The 23,157-nt window shown below is 45.5% G+C and overlaps 1 protein-coding gene across 1 annotated transcript in view; it reads right to left on the bottom strand.

Moving 5' to 3' along the window:
• ATRN (attractin) overlaps positions 1-23,157 on the bottom strand; it is an 800,866-nt gene that overhangs the window by 305,435 nt on the left and 472,274 nt on the right. Inside the window, exons 20-21 of the mRNA XM_078678722.1 lie at positions 19,234-19,327; positions 9,552-9,604 (exon numbers count right to left, since the gene is read on the bottom strand). Of these exons, the coding sequence (XP_078534848.1) occupies positions 9,552-9,604; positions 19,234-19,327 (147 nt within the window). The remainder of the gene's footprint in view (positions 1-9,551; positions 9,605-19,233; positions 19,328-23,157) is intronic.

Genomic DNA, 23,157 nt, shown 5'->3' with positions numbered 1-23,157 from the left:
CTTATCATGCACTCCCTATGCACTCTGCACTCCCTATGCAGCACTTTGCATAGAGAGTGCAGAGTGCCTAAAGAGTGCAGAGTGCACTCCCTATGCACTCTGCACTGTCTATGCACTCTGCACTCCCTATGCACTCCCTATGCACTCTGCACTCCCTATGCACTCTGTATGCATTCTGCATTACCTATGCACTGTGCACTGTCCATGCACTGTGCACTCTGCACTTCTTATGCACTCTGCACTTCTTATGCACTCTGCACTCCCTATGCACTCTCTGCATTCCTTATGCACTCTGCACTTCCTATGCACTCTGCACTCTCTATACACTCTGCACTCCCTATGTACTCTCTCTGCACTTTGCACTGTCTATGCACTCCCTATGCACTCTGCATTACCTATGCACTCTCTATGCACTTTGCACTCCTTATGCACTCTGCACTCTCTCTGCACTCTTTATACATTCTGCACTTTTTATGCACTCTCTCTCTCTGCACTCTCTATGCACTCTGCACTCCTTATGCACTCTGCACTGTGTATGCACTCCCTATGCACTCTGCATTCCCTATGCACTCTGCACTTTGTATACATTCCCTATGCACTTTGTATGCACTCTTTATGCACTCTCTCTGGACTTTGCATTCCCTATGTACTCTGCACTGCCTATGCACTTTGCACCCTCTATGCACTCTGCACGCACTCTGCACGCACTCTGCACTCTATGCACTCTGCACTCCCCCTGCTCTATGCACTCCCTACTCTGCACTCCCTTTGTTAAAGTTTGAGCTTTTGATAAATGGTGTTTTGTATCTTCATTGAATTATGTGTAAAACGTTGATGTGTTTTACTTTACACAGAAATCTGGAGTGCATTTATAATGCAATTATTTGCAGAGAGAGGGAAGGGATGAAAGAGGCCAGGAGTAAGAAAGCTCAAAAGGAAGCGAGTGCAGGATAGAGAGGGAGGGCAGGAGGGAAGGAATAGACGCAGGAGAGAGGGAGGGCATAAAGGAGTGTGAGGGCATGAGGGAAGGTAGGAAAGTGTGAGAAAGGCAGAAAGGAGAGGGCGGCAGGTAAGAGAGGGAGGGCGGAAAGGAGAAGGAGGGCTAGAGGAGGAGAGAGAGGGAGAGTGGGCAGGAGAGGGTAAAGAAAGCACATGGGCAACAGAGGGTGGGCAGAAGAGGGTAGGGAGAGCACGTGGACAACGGAGGGTGGGCAGGAGATGGAGGGGAGAGCACATGGACAACGAAGGGTGGGCAGGAGAGGGTAAAGAAAGCACACTGGCAACAGGGTGGGCAGAAGAGGGCAGGGAGAGCACAAGGACAACGGAGGGTGGGCAGGGGAGGGTAAAGAAAGCACACTGGCAACAGAGGGTAAGGAGAGCACATGGACAACGGAGGGTGGGCAGGAGATGGAGGGGAGAGCACATGGACAACGAAGGGTGGGCAGGAGAGGGTAAAGAAAGCACACTGGCAACAGGGTGGGCAGAAGAGGGCAGGGAGAGCACAAGGACAACGGAGGGTGGGCAGGGGAGGGTAAAGAAAGCACACTGGCAACAGAGGGTGGGCAGGAGAGGGTAAGGAGAGCACATCGACAACGAAGGGTGGGCAGGAGAGGGTGAGGAGAGCACATGGAAAATGAAGAGTGGGCAGGAGAGGGTAAAGAAAGCACACTGGCAACAGGGTGGGCAGAAGAGGGCAGGGAGAGCACAAGGACAACGGGGGGTGGGCAGGGGAGGGTAAAGAAAGCACACTGGCAACAGAGGGTGGGCAGGAGAGGGTAAGGAGAGCACATGGACAACGAAGGGTGGGCAGGAGAGGGTAAAGAAAGCACACTGGCAACAGAGGGTTGGCATGAGAGGGTAGGGAGAGCACATGGACAACGGAGGGTGGGCAGGAGAGGGTAAAGAAAGCACACGGGCAACAGAGGGTTGGCATGAGAGGGCGGGGAGAGCACACGGAAAATGGAGGGTGGGCAGGAGAGGGTAGGGAGATCACAGGTCAACAGAGGGTGGGCAGGAGAGGGTAAGGAGAGCACATGGACAATGGAGGGTGGGCAGGAGAGGGTAAAGAAAGCACACGGGCAATAGAGGGTGGTCAGGAGAGAGTGGTGAGAGCACACGGACATCGGAGGGTGGGCAGGAGAGGGTAAAAAAAGCACACGTCAACAGAGGGTGGGCAGGAGAGGGTGGGGAGAGCACACGGACATCGGAGGGTGGGCAGGAGAGGGTAAAGAAAGCACACGGGCAATAGAGGGTGGGCAGGAGAGGGTGGGGAGAGCACACGGACATCGGAGGGTGGGCAGGAGAGGGTAAAGAAAGCACACGGGCAATAGAGGGTGGGCAGAGCACACGTCAACAAAGGGTAGGCAGGAGAGGGTATGGAGAGCACATGGACAATGGAGGGTGGGCAGGAGAGGGTAGGGAGAGCACACTGACAACGAAGGATGGGTAGGAGATGCTGGGGCAAGCAAAATGACAAAGGATGAAAGGCAGGAACAGAATGAGTGAGAAACACAGAGGGGGAGAAGTACACAAGGGAGCCAGCTGGAGGAAACACGCACTCTCATAAAGTGGTGCTTAAATTAAAAGAAAAAAGTACCACCTGAAATAGTGAGCCGTGGATGGACAGCAGTGCGTCCATAACGCTAAAGAAGAAAAAAAAAAAGAAATAAAGTAGAGGGAGGAAAACCTACCGAAGCTAAGAATTCCAAGCAATCAAAGGAGAGTGACAATGAACCGAAGTAGAAATGGGCGGGCGCTAAGTCCACTGTAAAGTACCAAAACGTCTGGCAACAGACAGAGGTGAGACATAATAAAAATAAAATGATGTACACAGTGGGCTTTGGATCCAGTCAGAGGAGTATTGGTCACTCACCTCCTGGTACAGGACAGCGAGGGGGGGGGAGGGCGGGAACGGGGCACAGGACAGCGAGGGGGGGAGGGCGGGAACGGGGCACAGGACAGCGAGGGGGGGGGGCGGGAACAGCACACGGTGTTCAATTATTCTCCTGGCGATGTGATTACTGCCAAAAGAGTCCACTTCAACATAAGAAGTTCAAGGCATAGTGCATTTAATCAAAAGTTTGCTAATCCTCCTAATAGCACCATGCCCTGCTCCCAATTAGATAAAAGCCATACAGAAGAAACCATTTAAACCTTTGCGTTTTCAGTGGCAATGTAAACCGAGTGCATTCCAGATGATTTCTTGTTAACTGCAGTCAAATAGTAAGCCTAAACTTGCTCTAAATAGTATGGCAACCACGTGCTTGGGCGATACAAGTCTGAATGCAACCCCCTGGGCACCAAAAACAAACAAGCAACGGAGAGTGAAAGGGGAGGGGGGGCGGAACGGACAGCGGGAGGGGGCGGGAACGGGGCACAGGACAGCGAGGGGGGGGGGGGGGGGGGGGGGGGAGGGCCACGTCAACCGTGCTGAAGGCCAACGTTCACAACCAGAAAAACACACCCTAGTAAAACCATAGGTTGAAAACCAGTCCGGTCTCAGAGTCCATTTCCGTTTAATGAGGTATGAAAGGAACCCGGTCCTCTCCAGATGTTTTCCGGCAGTACATCAATAACAACCTGGCCAGGGGAGGATGTAAAGCAACACACAAAAAACCCATGACAAGGGAAGCACAAACCACGTCACAGGAACATTTGACCCGGCTTTGGTGACGAAAGAAACGATTATTTTCTAAACTGGTTACAAAGCGGACACGCTCACACCTTCCTGTGCCTAAAACACATATTTAAGGAGGCTAGCAGCCCTTTTAGCAAGTTTAAATCACTTTGCAACAGTGATGGGCAGAATTGTGGGAGACAGCACAGAAAACATCACAACCTCAGTGCCCACAATTATACATAATCCTACAAGTAACTGGTGCTGACCGTCAAGAAATGTGGTGAGACGACTCGAGCTGGCATAGGGAGTCCAACTTGTGAGGAGTTCTGCTCTGGACACCGTCTGCGGCCGCTCGGAGAACACAGGCGTCCGGGGGCCCTGGCTGGCGAAACCGAAACTGTAGCCGCGGGCGGTGGTGAGCGCTGCTGCCGTGACGCAAGTCACGCAAGGTGGAGGAAAGTAGCGGTTCGGGCCGGTGGGCTCCCCCTATGGTGCCGAAGAAACGCATGCAATTCAGGGCAGATGCTGGTCCCGGCTGAGGAGGCTGCGGCTCGGTGTGTGGGCGCAGAGAGACTTGCATGGAGCCGGTGGGAACCCTGAGCGCGACTACACAGTAAGCGGTAAGGTCGTGTGTGCAACAAGGAGTCCGTAGGCCCCCCATCAAGTTTTTGAACTGCCGGTTGCGTGGGGCATCGGACGCGGCAGGAGTGAGAGCGGTCAGGGTGTCGGGAGCGGCAGGGGTGAGGAGACTTCTGGCGCGTACACCCGTGAACAGCAGGGCTGAGCGGCGCTTACCGGAGTGCGGCACAAGCAGTGCTGGGGGGGCCGCTCTCTTATCCCGGGACCGCCTATGGGCATTGAGATGCGCTGCAGGGCTGAGCGGCGCTTACCGGAGTGCGGCACAAGCAGTGCTGGGGGGGCCGCTCTCTTATCCCGGGACCGCCTATGGGCATTGAGATGCGCTGCCGTTTTTGAATCTCCTCGAGAAGAGGCGTGATTGCGGCGGTATTCAGAGGAGCGTCTTTCCGGGTCCGATTTCGTTTGTCAATATACACTTTACAGACAGAGAAAGACAGGCTCACGGAGAGCGGGAGGGGGACGGCGGGAGGAGGGACACAGAGTAAGGCAGGACAGCAGCAAGCACGGCCCGGCCGGACCAGATTCGGGGGCGTTCCCGGCTTTTGGCTGACGTATCATGACGTCGGCAAAAGCCAAAGATTCTCGGGAACGCCCCCGAATCTGGTCCGGCATTGACGGACAGGCCCCTCGTCCAATGGCTATGCTCCATTTATGGAGCCAGCCAATGAATGACGAGGGCCGACCCAAACCCCACACTACAGTTCTCATTAGATTTCTCCTGCGCAAAAGCTGCTTGCGCAGCTTTTTGCAGTCGAAACCTAAAAACTGACGGGTGTCAGTATTGCAGGGGGCCCTGAAGCAGCCTCAACGTCGGGGCGGCCGGGGGCCCAGAAGCAGCCTTTTGCTCCCGGACAACGTCGGGACGGGCTACAAATAAATGAATAAACAGGCAAAAAGAAGGCCCCTCGACAACTCAGAAAAATTAATGAAACAGGCCTGTGGTTACTTGGAATCGGTAAAAGTGTGCAGGAATACAGGGACTGAGGCCCGGATTAACCCTCCTTCCCCCGGAACTACTGAGACTCACAAGAGGCAGATATAGTTGATAAAAACACCTGATAGTGGAACATGGACGCGGAAGGCGGGGGAGGGAGGGTGGGAGGCAGAGAGAATCAGTGGTTTGTGATATTCATCGGGTGAAGTCATTTCATATTTGTTGCTGTTTCCACTTTAACACCACGCACAGTAAATGTCTCTCCTGTTATAAAATCACATTTATAAAAAATGGAATTCTTCATCGCAGACAATTTGGGTGCTGAGGTTTTGTCAGGTCTCAGCCAAAGCGCTGCTTTACAGTGATCAATGAGGCGTTTAATCAGTGCGTGCATCACCAGCATCACTGTGACCAGAGGCCCCAGTTTACAGGAATTGTGGTGCTATAAATTGTCTGCACATTTTAAGGGTTGTCAGCATTGCGGTAAGATTGCAACAGGCGTTTTTACACACCCCCTGGCGAGGGTTGCAGACACCACTGCGACCAGAAGCCCAAGTTTATGAGACTGTGGCGCTATAAATTGTCTGCACTTTTTAGTTTATTCCTGCATAACGCTTGCGCTGTGCTTGTGAAATCAATTATATCTATTCTTATTCTTACTAATATTATAAAGAAAGAGTCTAAACCCTTGAGGCGTGTAATCTCAGGAACCACAGCACCAATCACAACACCCAATACAGCGTTGGAAAGGGCAGTTGCAGCAGAAGGACATAGGCTATGCAGACGTCCACCATATACATTTAAAAGGTAAAAGAACCGTGCCAGCAAAGTAGTCCCTTGTGGGCGTGTCTGCGTTGTGCTGTGGGGATGTGCTGGGGGTGTGACAAACGCTGGGGGCGTGTGGTACGTTCCGCCCTTCATGCCATGTCTCATATCGTGTGCTGGGGGCGTGGGCGTGTGCAGGGCGCGGGATTGCGGAAGAAAAAGCGAGCGTTGTGCCCAATATTTCATTATTTTTTCTTCCCAGATTCTGTACATTCCAGCTCCGGGTGTCCACCCTGCTCCCTTAGAATACCCCTGCACCCCATAATCATAACCCACCCTTACTCCTTAAAATACCCCAACACCCTTAAACACTAACCCATCTTAACCCTATAAATATACGCTGTACCCCAAAACGCAAACCTATCCCTAAACCCTAAAAATACCCCTGTACCCCAAAACTCAAACCTAGCCCTGAACCCTATAAATAGCCCTGTGCCTCAAAACCCAAACCTACCCCGAACCCTAAAAATAAAACTGTACTCCAAAACCCAAACCTACCCCGAACCCTAAAAATAAAACTGTACCCCAAAACCCAAACCTACCCCTCAACCCTAAAAATACCCCTGTACCCCAAAACCCAAACCTAGCCCTGAACCCTAAAAATAACCCTGTACCCCAAAACCCAAACCTACCCCTGAACCCTAAAATACCCCTGTACCCCAAAACCCAAACATAGCCCTGAACCCTAAAAATACCCCTGTAACCCAAAACCCAACCCTATCCCAGAACGATAAAAATACCCCTGTAACCCAAAACCCAAACCTACCCCAGAACCCTAAAAATACCCCTGTACCCAAAACTCATACCTATCCCTAAACCCTAAAACTACCTCTGTACCCCATAACCCAAAACTATATCTGAACCCTTAAAATACCCAAACCCCCCAAAACATATACCTCAGTACCCCAAAACATATACACCTATACCCATACTTACCTTATCCAAACATTAAAAAAAAACATGCTTTTACCATTCATGCATTTACAACGAATTTTGTTGTAAATGTATGCGTGGTAAAAGCATATAAAATGTAATGCCATGCGTTATAATTGCATTGCGAAGTCATGGTACTTTTGTAATGAAAGTATGCGGAGTGATGGTATGCTGAAAGAAAGTTGCGGAGTAATGGGTGTTTACCCTCCCCCGGTAAGTACATTGGTGGCACGGTGGCCCACATCTCCAGCAACATACTCATATTTTTTCACCACCCATTTGAAAAATGCACAGGTCTCTCTCATTGATGGCCAGCACCGACATACACTTTTAGACACACCTCCCGCCACAAGTTCTAGAATTGCGAACTTTAGCGCTGGGGAGCTACGTTCGAATCTCGGCATCAGCTCAACATCCTGTGATTCCAGGCAAATCGCTTTGTCTCCCCGTGCCTACCACAAATGAATGTGTTCCCATTTAATGTAAATTGTGCTCATGCCATGTTGTCGAGTTTGCGCTATATAATATTGCAAGGAAAAATAAAGTAGGGAAACTCGAGCTCACACACTACTGAACACGCACTCTTAAGTGCATCAGCAGTGCACTGTGAATCGGAGCGTTTCACAGGCCTGTCACAGATAAGAAATGCTATCAAAACGAAATCCTACAAAACAATATACTACTGGCCGGCAGCAATTCATACCCGGACAACGTCGGGACGGGCTGCTAGTACAATATACAATTGTACATCGAGCCTACCTCACACCCTACAGACTTCACGCTATGTTTCCGAACATCTCTGCAGCATGTTCTGGATGCCCTGAACATGATGCAGGACTGTGACAGATGGTGTTGGCCTGTCCAACCCTTTCCTCCTATTGGGCGCAGATCAGCACAAAACTGGAGGAAATAACAGGAGGGACTAACTGCTGTGCAGCCGAAAGCGGTCTGCTGGGGTTATACCCACTCCCAAAGAGCTATAAAGTACAAGCAAGGTTTGCAGACTTGCGCTCCTCCTAGTAAAATTGGTGATAACTTGATGATGGAAATTGGCATCCCATACTGATATAAACCTGGAGGGACGATACGATAGAATGGGGTACGGTGGAAAATGGAGTGCTCAGCTGAGAGGAATTTAGAGGGTTGCGAAAAAGACAGATAGTCATTGGAATTTCCTACTGGAGTCCTTTAAAGCCTGATAAGCACCCTGTATCCCCTATCCAGCTTGGGTATCTGTAAACACCTGTGAGGCCTTGCTTAATGTTTTACAGACAGAAATAATAGAATGGTGTACTATAGACAGATGCACGCAACAGGAATGCCCAGCGTACTTTAATATACAATAATACGAATGATTATGTACAATGAATGTTAGAAGGAACAGATGTTACAGCAAGACTTACTCGCATTTCTGAACTAAATGATTTGAATGCAGTCAGTTGGGGGTGAGGGTGCTCAAAGTTTACCAAGTTAATTGGTTTATAACGCAGATAACATTGTCAAACTGCAAAGCACAAAATATCACACTCTATAATGCTAGTAGGCCTATCACTGACCTGCATCTGGACATCGTATGTGATATACATAAAGGATAAAATAATGTACGGTCATATATGATATGCTTTGATGTAGTAACCTACGCTCTGTATTGAATACAAAATCCCAATAAAGTTTGTGGAAAAAAACACACAAAAGAAATCCAAAAAAAACAAGATGCATAAGACCAAAAGATAAAGGGAAGAAAAGGGAAATTTCTTAAACAGATTTTCCATGGATCATGACAATAGTTAAAGTATTTATACTTTCAACACCTGTCATGCTGGTAACTGCCTTGGCAATTGCTCAACAGTTAAATGGTTATGGAACCTTTAAAGTGCACATTCACAATTTATTAGAACTAGAAACTCACAGCTTTCAAATGATAACCAGACAGAAATGGGACTCAAGTGGCTGACAATTAGATTTGTTTTTAGTTTTCAAATGAACCAATCTGTTGTGTATTTAGGGCTATTAATGCATGTACCATTTCATATTCATAAGGCAGTCTTGGGGAGCCCGAATCCTTGCTTGTAATGAAGGTGGAAGAGGAAAACCTGTCAATCAGACCAAATTTAAGCTCTAGGCTGAACATCATTTCAAACTTATTTCACCTGCAACCCCTCAAACACTACAAAAAATGATTACTTAAAGCTTGCAAAGGTTGGTGGAGGAAGGGTTTTATTTTGTTAAATGGGTGTTCACCTTTAATAATCCAACTACGGCCATACTGACAGAGTAACCACATTTAGGGAACTTTTTTTCAGAAGCACCTCTTCCTTGGGCACTCACAAGTCCATCCAAAGCTAGAAAATAAGCTTTGCATCTTGCTGAAAAATGGGTCAACCCATAAGTAAAAGAAGACAATTAATATAACTATTTTAGGTTGGAGTAGGCAACCTCAAATTTCAACACAACTACTTTCACATTTCTACAGTTTGCACCACATTATTAACAAGCAATTCACACCTGAAACAAAGAATTATTTATTAAGGCATTAAAAGCAAAGAGACCCCGGCATACAAGTTACCATTTGCTGATAGCTATTATTGCAATCTTACTTACAGTAACATGTTCCTTTCAGAGGATTCCCTTGGTAACGATTTTCAATTTCACACCTGCAAAAAAAAAAAAAAAAGAAAAAAACACAAGAAATGCTCAATATTTAAAGTTCTATTCGTATGTGTGACAATTGATAACATTCTTGTGACTAATGTATGTAAGCTTATTTCTGGTCTAGCACAGACTCTCCTCATAAATAATGAGTTTATGAATTACTTTCTACATTCGAGTTGTAGTACAGTGGCCATAGAAGGATTATTTAACTTACCCTATTAACCCCTTCCATTCTGCAGCGATTTTCCCCCTGTGCTGCAAAATCGCGAGTGGATGGGTTTATGACGGCCCCCAGCCGTCATCAGCACATGAGCACCCTAGTGCATGGCGGATGGGGGCCGTCATCAGCATGCAAGGGGTTAAGCAAATGTTTGTGGCATATACTGCATTAGATATACATGTTCTGCATACTTGCACCATCTAGTGTTGGGTCTGGCTGTGTGCAAGTTGTTTTTCTTCAAAGAAGCCTTTCGAGTCACAAGACAAAGTCACTCCATCTCTTGGTAATAGAGTGCATGGACATGGGCTCCATTGTTAGATTTCCCAAAGGTGAGTGAGAATGGAGTGCAGTAACTATCAGTAAAGAGATGTCCATGCAAATGAACTAGTGTATAGGTACTGCAACGGCCATAGGTGTACGGGGAGGAGGGTGGGCACATGTGAATCTACAGCATTACATGCCACGAACAGATGCCTACAGGGTAACAACATTTGTTCGATGGCATGTGTGACTGTAGATTCACATGCTCTGCATAGACTGTAAAGCAGTGCCTCCATAAAAGAGGTGGGTATCCTGTGGGTGTTGCAGTTGTTTCAAAGACAGTACGTATCACTGCATGCCCTACTTTGGCTTGTTGGCATGATAAAACATCCACACAATAATGTTTAGTCAAAGTGTGTTGTGTAGACCATGTAGCTGCTTTACAAATATCAGCTATTAGGATATTGCCTAGAAAGGCCATGGGAGCTCCTATTTTACAGGTAGTGTGCGCTCTAGGTGGTGTAGGCAAAGTTCTTTTTGCTTTGGAGTTCATGTCTGAATGCATTTAATTATCAAGTGAGAATTGCCTGTTTTAGCTATGGGCTTTTCTATGTGAGGGGGTGAAAAAGCAACAAAGTTGTTTAGTTTTAGAAACTGTTTAGTTATATCAGTATCATAAGAGCGCTGTTGACATCCAGGGTACGAAGAGCTCTTTCCGCAACTGAATCGGATTGTAGAACTATAGGAGGGAAATCAACTGATTGATGTGGAAAGCTGAAACTACTTTTGGAAGAAATTTTGGGTTGATTACAGCATGGAATCTCATTATAGTGCTAACCTTACTTCAACGCACTCCGGGCTGATCCTGGACATGATCTGAGGAGTGTGTCTGAGAGCCCTACTTTTATACCTGGTGCCCACTTTGAACTAGAAGACATCTATTGCGTTACACTCCCCCCCCCTCCCTAACAGAGGTGTCTGAAATTTCCTGCCTCACTGCCCTGGTCTGAGCCAGTGGGCTCTTTGAAGTCAGACTCCTACACCTGCACTACATCAGCCTCCTTGAATAATTCTTTGTCACTCAACAGGCGCAAGTTCTTAGGGAAGGGCTGTTTGGTCTTTGCATCATTGCAGAGTGTGGCCACCTCTGTTTCTCCCTTGCTTTCACAGTCCTAGGACGGAATTCCACCCACAACATTCATCCGTCAAACTTGTAGTCCCTAAATAGACAATTTGGTCACAGCCTAAAGGGGGCATTGTCACTCTAACAGTCCTACCCTCTAATTGCATATTCTTAGACAAATGTGGTTGAAGCCCACTTGGAAAATCAGTTTTTAAAATCAGGTTTTGAGGTTGTTTTTCAGCATTTTCCTTGCTCTCTTTCAATGGCGCCCTAATGTCTTTGGTGATCTTAAACATGGAGCTCTTGATTGTGCATCACAACCCAAGGACGGAAAAAAGAAACAAAAGATGGTGACCACGCAGTGGGGCATTGTGGGTGTATGTCTGACGTTATACATGGATGGCTGATCACTTTCGGGTCGACACTCAAAAAAAATATTAAAAAAGAAAGATAGACTAGATGGTGGAATGATATACAGCATTAATAATACGGAAACTATTCATGTTGTTAAAATCTAAATTTCTTGCAACATAACCATATGGGGATTGGACGTGATGTATTTTGAATAATGTGTGGGAAATTACATCTATTCCAAGTATCAATATTCAAGGAGATCATTAGTATAGACACGGAACCACTAAGATTATTTGCGGTACTTCTCGGTCTTTTGGGCAATAATGGTTTGCAGGAGGGTATCACACGTCTTATGATTTAGAACATGGGTACTCACAAAACATTTCCACAGGGGCCACAAATCACAGTCTGTGGTGTGCAGAAGGCCACATTAATGGCAGCACGGTGAGTGGAGCTTTGTGGAGGGTTAAAGTGGCCGTAATGGAAGCGAATCACATACATGGTGTAGTCCGCTGGCTTAGTGGACTAATACGTCCACTGTAGGGGCCTGTGTTCGACCTCATGGTCACAGGTTCAAACCCCAGTGGGTCAACTCAGCCTTTCATCCTTCTGAGGCCGATAAAACGAGCATCATTGAATTGGGTAACAAACATCTGCTATTCATTGCCCAGATACCCTTGGGTAAACGTGCAATTTACAAATACACATCATGTTGTTATGTGTCAGTGAATCATGGAATTATTTTAAGGGTTTCTTTCCTTACTGCCCTCTAAATTAAGTCCCCAGTCTCCAGTAGAGTCATAGATTTGACAATACTGTGTTATTCTATTTCTGAGCTGCTATCCCTCTACCGCACCTTGGGGGTATGCCTTTTGCCTTTCTGCTTGCTATCGCTACCTTGGGAGGCGCAAGTGTAAAAAGGAAGTAACCACAAAATCTAAGGACACTCAATCCCGGCTTCTCCACGATCAAACTGTTTGATCGTAGGTAACTGCCTCATTTCACTTTATCTTTTTCTTCATTATGGCAAATAAGAGCACCTTGAAATACATGAGTTCAGGATATATGCTGTACAGATCTCTTGTGATTGAGTTAATATAAAATGAAATATAAAATATCAGCATTTGTAAAGCGCACAGCTACCTACGGAGAGGTGTCCCGGTCCTGGGGGCCGTCGGGAAGATTAAGGGAGGTATTGCCCAGAGTCACAAGGTACTGGGCTAACCTGCTGCCGGCGATCGAACCGTGAGCCCCCGTGTTCCCGGAATCAGCCGCCCAGGCCGCTGCACCATACCTCTTTCCTAATAAACAATAATAGCCATGTATAATAACAACCCTGACTTCCGAGAGGTTTTCATGTGGCAACTGACTTGCCTCTTAGTTCACTATTGTCACTGTTGTCAGGGTGTGAGGAGGCATAAATATTTATACACTAATTGTTTCATTTACTTCAATTAGCCTGTCAATGAATGCTTTCCCGTTTATTTAACTTATTTTCAAATGTTACTGCTTTTTTAAGTCAACAGCAGACTAGTGCAGTTATTCAGCTTGAGGCCGCAAGTGAAGGTCAGGAGGGCCGCATACAGCCTCTGGGCCATACTTTGAGTACACACTGGATTTAGGAAAAACATAGTTTAACAGATCTTCTCTCAATTAGCACCAACATTTGAACAGCCTAGAGTTTCTGCCAAAGGCAGATGTCTTAGCCTGCTTTGTGATGGATCAAGAAGTAACAAATATGAACGTAAAGGTGGCGACACTGACCAACAGGGTAGAACATATATACATACGATGTACAGTCCGTTGATGAAAACGTCTGATGAGGTTATGGTATAATAAGGGTGTAGTTTAAAATTCCTTTCTTAGGACTCATCGTGTATTGTATAAATAACTTAATGCTAGTAGAAGGTGAAAAGGAGTATTTATTTTCTTATTCTACGGTTTTCTTTTCTGGGTGCAAGTAAGCCATGGGAGAGGGAAACGGTCCGCCTCCATGGCAAGCTCACTGGGTCAGTCAACTTGCTGTCTAAAAGATGCTGGAGCAGTTCTGGAACACGTAGACTGCTCAAGTGCTCCCAACTAATTAGATGGCACAACCCCTCATAATCAGTAACTTCGCTGCCCTTCATGCAAGTTTCCAGTGTGCGGGTGTAACTTCTCACACATTCAACCCAAGTGTCAATCATTCTTTTTTTAATTCCTGAACGCCACTCTAGACTGGTCTGGGGTGAGCCCTTACTTGAGGCATAAGGCCTCCTTCATTTTGGCATACGTCAGGGCACCCTCCTTTTCTAATAGTGTTAACACCGCTGTCCCTGCTGACTCAAAATGTTTCCACAGGCCCGCCCCAACAGTTCTTTTCAGGCACCTCGTGCATTCTAAAACCAACCTCATATGATTCAAACCGTGCATAAATATCCTCTCCCTTCTTGAAATTCTGCACTTTATCTTTGGGTATGAGTACTTTACCCCCTTGCACTGGCCATTCGCTGCCACCATCTGAGCTGGACTCCAATTGTTTGGCCTTTAGGTCCAGCTCCCTCATGCTCACTTCATGAGCCAAAAGCAATCTCCGCTCTTCCATTTGATTCTTGAGCTTCAACACTTCCAACTCATGTTCTCTGATTCTCCTGTAACTCCTCTAGAGAGAGTCCCCCACTGGAATGGTTGCTGCCAGCCCTTAAGGCCGGTCCGCCCACTGGCAGATCATGTGACCTAAATCCATCCTTCCTAACTTTCTCCCCTCCATTCTCAGCATCTGCCTCTTCCGCCTCTTTGGCCTCCCACCAGGCCTTCAAGGCTTCCTGCAGCTCCTCCTTCCTGGAGCTGCTTCTCATGGCGCAATCAAAATCTTTGCAAAATTGTCTGAGCTCATCCTTTTTGTAAGAATATAGATCCTCAATATGAAATTCCAATTCTGCCTTCTCATTTGCTGCACTCCCCTTCTGAGAGATGACGCTTCCTGGGCGTTACGCAAAAATAGAACCAAGAACCAAAAAGTTCGGTCTGTGGTTGCGTAGTGATCTGCGCTAAACTAGTGATGTTCACCAATCACTGTGGGTGAAGTGCAAACACAAGTTCAAATCCTCACCACTGACCACCAATGTTAGATCTGGGGGTCTCTAGTTGGCAGAGGTAAGTACCTTTGTCCAAGTAGGGACCCTTACTTCTAATCAGGATAAGGGGGTACACACTGTTGATAAACCCTGCTCACCCCCTTAGTAACTTGGCACGAGCAGACAGGCTTATCCCCAAGGCAATGTGTAAAGTATTTGCGCCAACACCCACAATGACACTGTAAAACACCACAAAGGGACACCACACAGATAGTTATAAAAATAAAATTACCTTTATATAGTTTAGGTCAGATCAAAAACGCCCAAAAATACACTTACATATATTACTCCTTCATTAGAAATGGTCCCTTGAAAAACGCTAACTTTGGTAATGTTCTTTTAATAGGTTTCCTTAGTAAAGCAAACTGGTAGGTTTCTGTTAAAGGTTCACTTCTGTAGCACTCTCTGCTATCAGCCCAATTCCCATCAGGATAATGAAACTGGTGCTCTGCAACACAGTAATGCCGCCTTCTCTGCGCGAGGTGCTGGTTGACTCAGGGGTACACAATGCGGAAATCACCAACTCCCCCGGTGTCACAAATGCGCGAGTGCGCGCTGATGCTGCCAGTTCAAGACTCAGATCACACATGTGTCACCAATGCGTGAGTTAGCTTTGTTACGACGGAGGGAAAAGGGCTCAGCAGTCCACGTGGTATCTTGCAGAGGCAGCTTCCTCCGTGCGTAGCTCTCCCGGCTGCCGAGGCCGTCTTGTCAAGAGGAGCGAGGAAGCCTCGTTAGGAGACGCCCCGCGCCTCCTCCCGTTCCTGCACAACGCTCCTCAGTCGAGCCCCTCGGTTGTTAGAGGATGTTCCCTTTCTTCGTTCTCAGTGCAGTGCCGCAAGATCAAGCTTGCGGGTCACTGGGAACCAATCCCAGTGCAGCCTTGGCAGTGACGCTACGGAGTGGGAACCAGTACCAGCGCGGCAATGCCGCCAAGGGACTTTGGCGGCTCTTCTCTTCGGCGAACCCGGCCTTAGGCGTACAGCTCGAGGTGCGGTGGTGATTTTTAGTTAAAGGGAGCAATATTCTTCATCAATCGGGGCCGGTGGGAAAGAGACACCGGTCCTCGCTTCTTTGTTCTGCTTACGGGTCAGTGGCGGTGATGGACGCGGCGCTCTCAGTAATGGTGGAGAACAGCCAAGCGTGTTCACAGGCGGGGCAGCAGGTATACGTTCTGGGGACACGCAATTAGCCCCAGGACCCTACAGAAAACAGCAGAACACGATGTAAGGCAGATTACAGCAGTCCTTGGCAAACTTTTATATCCCTGAGTCGCAAACAGGAGGCCAGCTCTCCTCTGGCCCTTGGAGACTCTCAGGACACAGCAAAGTTCTTGGTTATCAAGCAGGGGGAGAGTTAGGAGTCCTAACTTTAATACTCCTAAACTGGGAAAAATCCTAACTTTAAGACTTTCGGTATACACAGAAGGCATTTATGAGTCCTAAAGTTAGGACTCCTAACTTCTGTGAATACCGAAATGAGTAAGTGCGTCCTATGAATACCAACATGAGTAAGTGCTTTCTGTGAATACCAAAATGGTAGTAAGTTTAGGATTTTGTCCTAAGTTAGTTCTGTGAATTGGGCCCCATATGTCTATCTTGCCGCTAAGGGAAGATATGCAAGTAAATATGATGCACAGCATTCCCCATGTTAGCCTATGGGCAAGATAGCCTTTCAATAGTGAAAAACGAATTTGGCAGTATTTCACTATCAGGACATGTTACCGACACTAGTACATGTCCTACCTTTCATATACACTGCACCCTGTCCAGGGGGTACCTTGGGCCTACCATAGGGGTGTCCAATGTGTAAGAAAAGGGAAGGGTCAGGCCTGGTCATAGTGTACACATGCCAGGACAACATGGCAGTTCACAGTCTGCGCACAGGCACTGTGGTGACAGGCCTGAGACACCATTTTAGGGCTACTCAGGTAGGTGGCACAATCAGTGCTGCAGGCCCACTAGTAGCATTTGAATTACCAGCCCTGGAACACTCAGTGCCCTTTACTAGGGACTTTACAGGTAAAACAAATATGCCAATAATGGATGACCAATCACAGTAATAATTTAACCAGGGAGCACTTGCACTTTGGCACTGATCAGCAGTGGCAAAGTGCCCAAAGCATAAAAGCATACAGGATATAGAGGCAAAAAGTCAGGGGAACCACGCCAAGGATGCCAGGTCTAACAAGGGTGTAGTTTAAAATTCCTTCCTTATGACTTATCGTGTACTGTATAATACCTTAATGCTAGCAGAAGGTGAAAAGGAGTATTTATTTTCTTATTCTACGGTTTTCTTTCCTGGGTGCAAGGAAGCTGTGGGAGAGGGAAACAAATAGTGTTTCCAGTAAGTTAGCTATCAGTGCCTTATATTAATTATTATTATCAATTTACTTAGAAGGTGCTGCCTGTTACCTATACAGGCAGCAATCTGAACATGTACAAAGACCTAGAGATTGTAGAGCCAGGTCTTCAAGGCTTTCCTAAAACTAAAGAGGTTGCCAATGGAGCAAAGTGAGGCTGGCAAGCTGTTACAGAGACTTGTTGTGAGGTACAGTTGAGGGTAATTGTGCATCGTCATCAGCACAATTCACAGATCTTATGCCATGAAATCTAATTAACTTAGCAAATAGTCTTAGCTACACATTAAAGAGTTTTGGGCTAAGGGAAGAGCCCCGAGGAACTCCCTGTATAACTGCTCTGAAAGGCGGATCAAGAGGAAGATAAATGAATTGCTTGCAATTTGCCTTCTAGAAACATGACCAGTCAATACAAAGCTCTTCCCTTAACCCTTAACTAAGCCAACCTGGTTATCTGGATGGCCTGGTGACCTGGTTGACAGCAACAAATGCGGTGGTGAGGTCAAGTATTACTAAACTACCCGATGACCCTCATCCGATACCATGGGCAGATCTTCCACTGCAGTAACCAGGCTCCCTCCCGTTCTTTGAGGGGATGGCACACAAACTGATCCTAGTCTGAAAAGGTGTTTTCCTACAGGAACATGGGGAGACTTTTGATTACATAATTCTCCAGGATTTTGCTAGAGAGATGGGTATAAAATGACTGGCCACTGACAGGTCTGCGAAGGCTTCTTTAACCGCATGCGTGCGGGCGGAATTCCGCTCGTACGCGGAGTTTTGCGAAACCGCATTTTACGTGACGAGCTGGGCGTAGCAGGAGGCTACCTCATGACGAGCCCAGCTCGTCATCAGCGTGGAAGGGGTTAAAAGAGGAAGCACTAATGCCTTTTTAAATTCTGGAGTGACAGTGGTCGTCTCCAGAGATTGATTACATATAGCCATTAAATGGCCAGCAAGATAGTCAGATAGCAGCTTCCCCAGTCCACCGTTGATGCATAGATAATAGAATTAGCAGTGCCAAGGAATTTGCTTCCAGTAGATGACCAAGGTCATCTAACAGCATTGAGGAAGAGCCTGCAAAAAGAAGCCAGACCGGTCTCAGACGTGGAGGGTGGGGAGACTGTCAGGACATGCGAGTCAGTTGCGCGGGTTGTCAGAGTAGCTTTGACCTTATTTTCATAACAGGGTGCCAAATCTTCACTGAGTGATTGAGTAGCACAGGAAGGATTAAACAGATTGCAGATGAGTGAGAAAATGGTTTGGGTAGGCTTAATTAGCTGATGAATTTTCATTTGAAAAATAGTTACCTTTATCTATTTTAAACTGCTTCTTTTACCCCCTAAAGCCTACTTATAATCAGCTCTCTGTCCCACCGAGTAATTTGAGCACCAGGCTCTTTCCAGTTTCTTACAATGGCTTTTAGCTGCTCGTATCTTATCATGAAATCAGAGCGCAGAAGAGTGCTGACAGCAATGGCCCATTCTTTAAAGGTAGTGTTATGTTGGTAACCACATCTGATTATTATGATACGACTGCTATCAACCTGGTCCGATGGAGGGTGGAGATATGAAGATTTTGTGGGACACTAAAATGATGTGGGATAAGCTAGTCTGATGCTCAATATAGGGAGAGTGTTCTTTTTGAGGAAAATGTAATGTCACTTGGTAAATGGACCCTGAATATACCAATACTATGCAGAGAAAACTGATGATATTTCAAGTGTACACTGTGGAACGGGATTGTGACTTTCAGATAGGGGAAAGCTGTGCTCAATTTCCTGATACACTGACTTGAAACTAAACATAATAGAAGTTAAATGTAATTATTTTTATAAGTAATGATGAAAGTGCCATATTGTTCCTCTTATTTCCTTTATGGAACATACTTCTAATCCTCTTTTGGAGTATTGCATCCTACCCTGCCATATTACATGCACTATGACAAAGGAAATAAATTGGCAAGTGCACCTCTCACACACATGGTCACAGCTACGTTTTTCAAATAAAAGGAAATCCAGCTTGAGGTCCTCATAATGCATGATTACATATTGTTAACTGTAATGTGTCAGTGTCCAACTAAAAATGAGGCATTAAAGACCTAAGAAGTTGCACATTAAAAAAACGAGAGGCAATTAAAGAAATACACAAATACTGAAGACCTCATGAATAATGTAACCATAAAAACAGGGAACTCACAGTTGACACTCATCTCCTTTAATTCCTTTTGTGGTACAGAAACACTTTCCAGTATTAGTGTTGCAGATGGATGCATGACCGTTGCACTTGCATGCTGTTCAGAAAAAAAAAAAAAATAGGTATAATGTCAATTTCTCATAAACACAATTAGGTTCCAGTTGCTGATAACATTAATGGATATGATGAAGGCTTCGGGAAACCACAAGGCAAAGGAGCAAGCTGGCTACTTTTTAAGAGGGCAAAAAGGAAGTACACAGAAAACTTATGGATGTTTAATAAAAAAAGATCCTAGATACAACAAACTTTGCAAAGATTAGGTTGCATTTGCTTACTTCTAATGTGTTATTACAGAGTACAATAACCCATGCATGGTATCACAATGATTGCATCAGCTTCAACTGTTTAATTTGTCATCTTGCTCACCGGTAGCCCAATTAACACATCTAATTGTGAACTCAGATCTACATGCAACAAATTCTAAAACCCCTAAATAGATACTATTTAAAGTGATCAATACTAGCAGTAATTGACATTACTAGCCAATTGTAGGAAGCTGGCTTTTTATGTAGTGTACCAAAAAAGAGGTACACTATAAAGAAAGTCTAGATTACCCATATTGCTTACAGCAATTAAATTAATAATCCCAAATGCTGTCTTTTGTGGTAGTGTGGGCGAGCAGTTTAGGCTTATCAGAGGGTAGTGTTAAGAATTTGTAGGACACACAGTCAATAAATGAGACAATCAAGAAACTCTATAACAATTTTAGAAAAATAACATATATATTAATACATACATATATATTAATACATATATATATATATATATATATATATATATATATATATGTAAAATGCTACTTACCAGTATGCATCTGTTCTTGTCATGTGGAGCTGCAGAGTTGTACACTTAGCATTAGACTACAAAGACTTCTTCCAAGACGACAACAACATGCAATCATCCGAGCCCAACACCAGGTGGCGATCTAATGCTAAGTGTACAATCTGCAGCTCATATGCCTCGAACACATATATATATATATATATATATATATACACACACACACACACACACACACACACACACACACACACACACACATACACATACACATACACATACAGGAAAACTCTTCGCAAATAGCCCGTTACCTCGGCAGGCAAAGAGCACAGACCACCGTGGCTTCGTCAGCTAAACTTTATTTAGATTCCATAGCTGGCGCTGCAACAGCCATTACGCGTTTCGTCCCTCACAGGGGACTTGATCACATGACACGCTTCTGGTAAGTTAGTTTAAATATTTTTGCTGTTTTTCTTTACTTTTTGTGCTGCTGAAACCACATGATTAAAACATTTAAAGTGACAGTGCTAAATATACTACAATAAAGTGACAGTGCATATCAAATCACCCTGTTTGTCTCATAATGCTGTTAAGAAACCGGTCAAAATTGTCGCAAAAATGCGTAACAAGATTTCATATGATGTCTAAACAACAAAATACTCAGTAACAACAAGAGAGAGAGGAATAGAAAAAGGAGCTTGTCCTTTTCCCCAAAAGTATATGTTAGAACAACGAGGACAAGACCTCAAGCAGGTATAGGTCAGGGATATTACCCTGGTGCCTGGTCAATTGGTGTTTCCTTTTTTAGATCCGGGCCGAAGAGGATGAGGCAGAAGACGAGGAAGGAGCCAAGTACATTGGGAAGAAGACGAGAACCTGAGTGCCAACACATGGAGCAAACAACCAGGCCCGAGCACATCCAAACATTAGTGACCAACTTATCTGATCACACACTCACTCACAAAGAAGAAGATCTATTAAATAAAGGTCTGGGCTTTTCACCTACGTCCAGATTGGACAATTTCAAGTTACATTGTGAACTTTCTGATTTCTTTCGCAAACTCAGGCTGAAAGCATTTTTTGAAAATCAGAAGCAACCTATGACACAAATACTGGATAAGGGGGACACAAACCTCAAACCAAAATCCACCTTCATACCCCCGCCTCACACAACACCTGTTGAACCTCTCACATTCGAGCAAGCTACTTACAATGCCATTGAAGACTTATCTGAACGACCAGTGTTCCGCAACACTAGTGCCAACCAGTATGCGGCCATAACTAGCCTAAAAAAGAATGACACCATAGTCATAAAACCGGCGGACAAGGGAGGGGGCATAGTGCTACAGAACAAAGAAGCATACCACCGCGAGTGCTTACGACTCTTGGATGATGATAAAAATTATAAACAGCTGAATGAAGACCTCACAAACGTGCTGAAAAAGAAAATTGACACCTTGGTCTTGGAAGTTGAAGCAAATGGTGACATCAGCCGACAAGAAGCCCTATTCCTTACCTCTGGAGAAAAACGGATCCCATACTTCTACACAATACCTAAAATTCATAAGAACAAAAACCCTCCACCTGGCCGTCCAATGGTTTCCAGTATTGAATCACTACTCGAACCATTAACACGTTTCTGCGATTTTTTCTTACAGCCATTGGTACAAGCGACACCCGCTTACCTAAAAGACACCAAGGACCTACTGGCTCAAATAAAAGATATTCCTTTTGATCCAACTACATCCATTCTGGCCAGTATGGACATTGAAAGCCTATATACCAGCCTGCCTCAAGATGACACTTTGGATGTCCTCCAGATCGCCCTGGAACAAGCAGACTGGCCCTTTAGAACACCTAGGAGCTTTGTCTTACAATGTGCAGAACTAGCCCTAAAAGACAATTTTTTCGAATATTAAGGCACACTGTACCTTCAACAGTATGGAACATCTATGGGCAGCACATTCGCGCCGAGCGTGGCAGGGCTATATGTGTCTAATTTTGAATCCCAATATGTTCTCAACACAGCATCCCCCTTCCATGATGAACTAGTATTTTATAAGAGATACATCGACGATGTCCTGTTCATTTGGCAAGGAACAGAACAAAAACTAATGGAATTCTTGATCTGGATCAATACACTGGATCCCAATCTCAGGTTCACACACTGCGTGAGCAGGGAAAGTATCACGTTCCTCGACCTGGATATACAAGCACAAGACGGCACCCTAACAACGAAAACACACTTTAAACCCACGGCAAGAAATTCCCTTCTCAGGTAAGAGAGTTTTCATCCTAGACCTCTACGTGAGATTCTTCCGTATGGACAGTACTTAAGACTGAGGCGAAATTGTAGTGAGATCAGAGACTACAAAACACAATCAGACGCCCTCACATAGAAACTTACGGCGAGAGGCTACCCCACAAGGATTGTCCAGAAGGCACAAAAACGGGCTAGGAACCAAAACAGGGATGCTTTACTTGAACCCACAGTAAAACCTGAAACTACCATTCCACTGACTTCCTTAACATATAACTCCATCTCTACCAAAGTTGCCAAAATCATCCAGAGCAATTGGAGTATACCGACTTCGGGTAAATTACAGTGGGAAAAAGCGTTATTTTCCTATAAAAGATCTCAAAATCTACGAGATAGCCTGGTATCCACACGCCCAAGACAAATTCTCAACAGAGATCAATAAGTTCTAAACTCCTGGGGCTTGCCTAATATCACCGGATATTTCGCCTGTGGTAATTGCAGCGTGTGTCATTTGACTAAGACTACAAAAAATCTGAACCTCCAACCAGACAAAACATGGCAAATCCGTAAACATACGAACTGTAATTCAGCTAACGTTGTTTATATGATCACATGCCCGTGCAGCTTAAGATACATCGGTATGACTTCCAGGAAAGTCAAAACCAGAATCTGTGAGCACAGAAGCAATATCCGGTGCAAGCGCCACACTACTAAACTAACTCACTATTTCCTGACTACAGGACACACCACGAACGACATGACATGGGTAGTCATTGAACAACTAGAGAGTAACAGACACAACCTGCAGAATGCGCTTTTGGAGAAGG

The sequence above is a fragment of the Lissotriton helveticus genome, chromosome 2_2 (assembly GCF_964261635.1).
Source record: "Lissotriton helveticus chromosome 2_2, aLisHel1.1, whole genome shotgun sequence".
Taxonomy (NCBI): Eukaryota; Metazoa; Chordata; class Amphibia; order Caudata; family Salamandridae; genus Lissotriton; species Lissotriton helveticus.
This window is presented reverse-complemented; position numbering and strand designations above follow the sequence as displayed.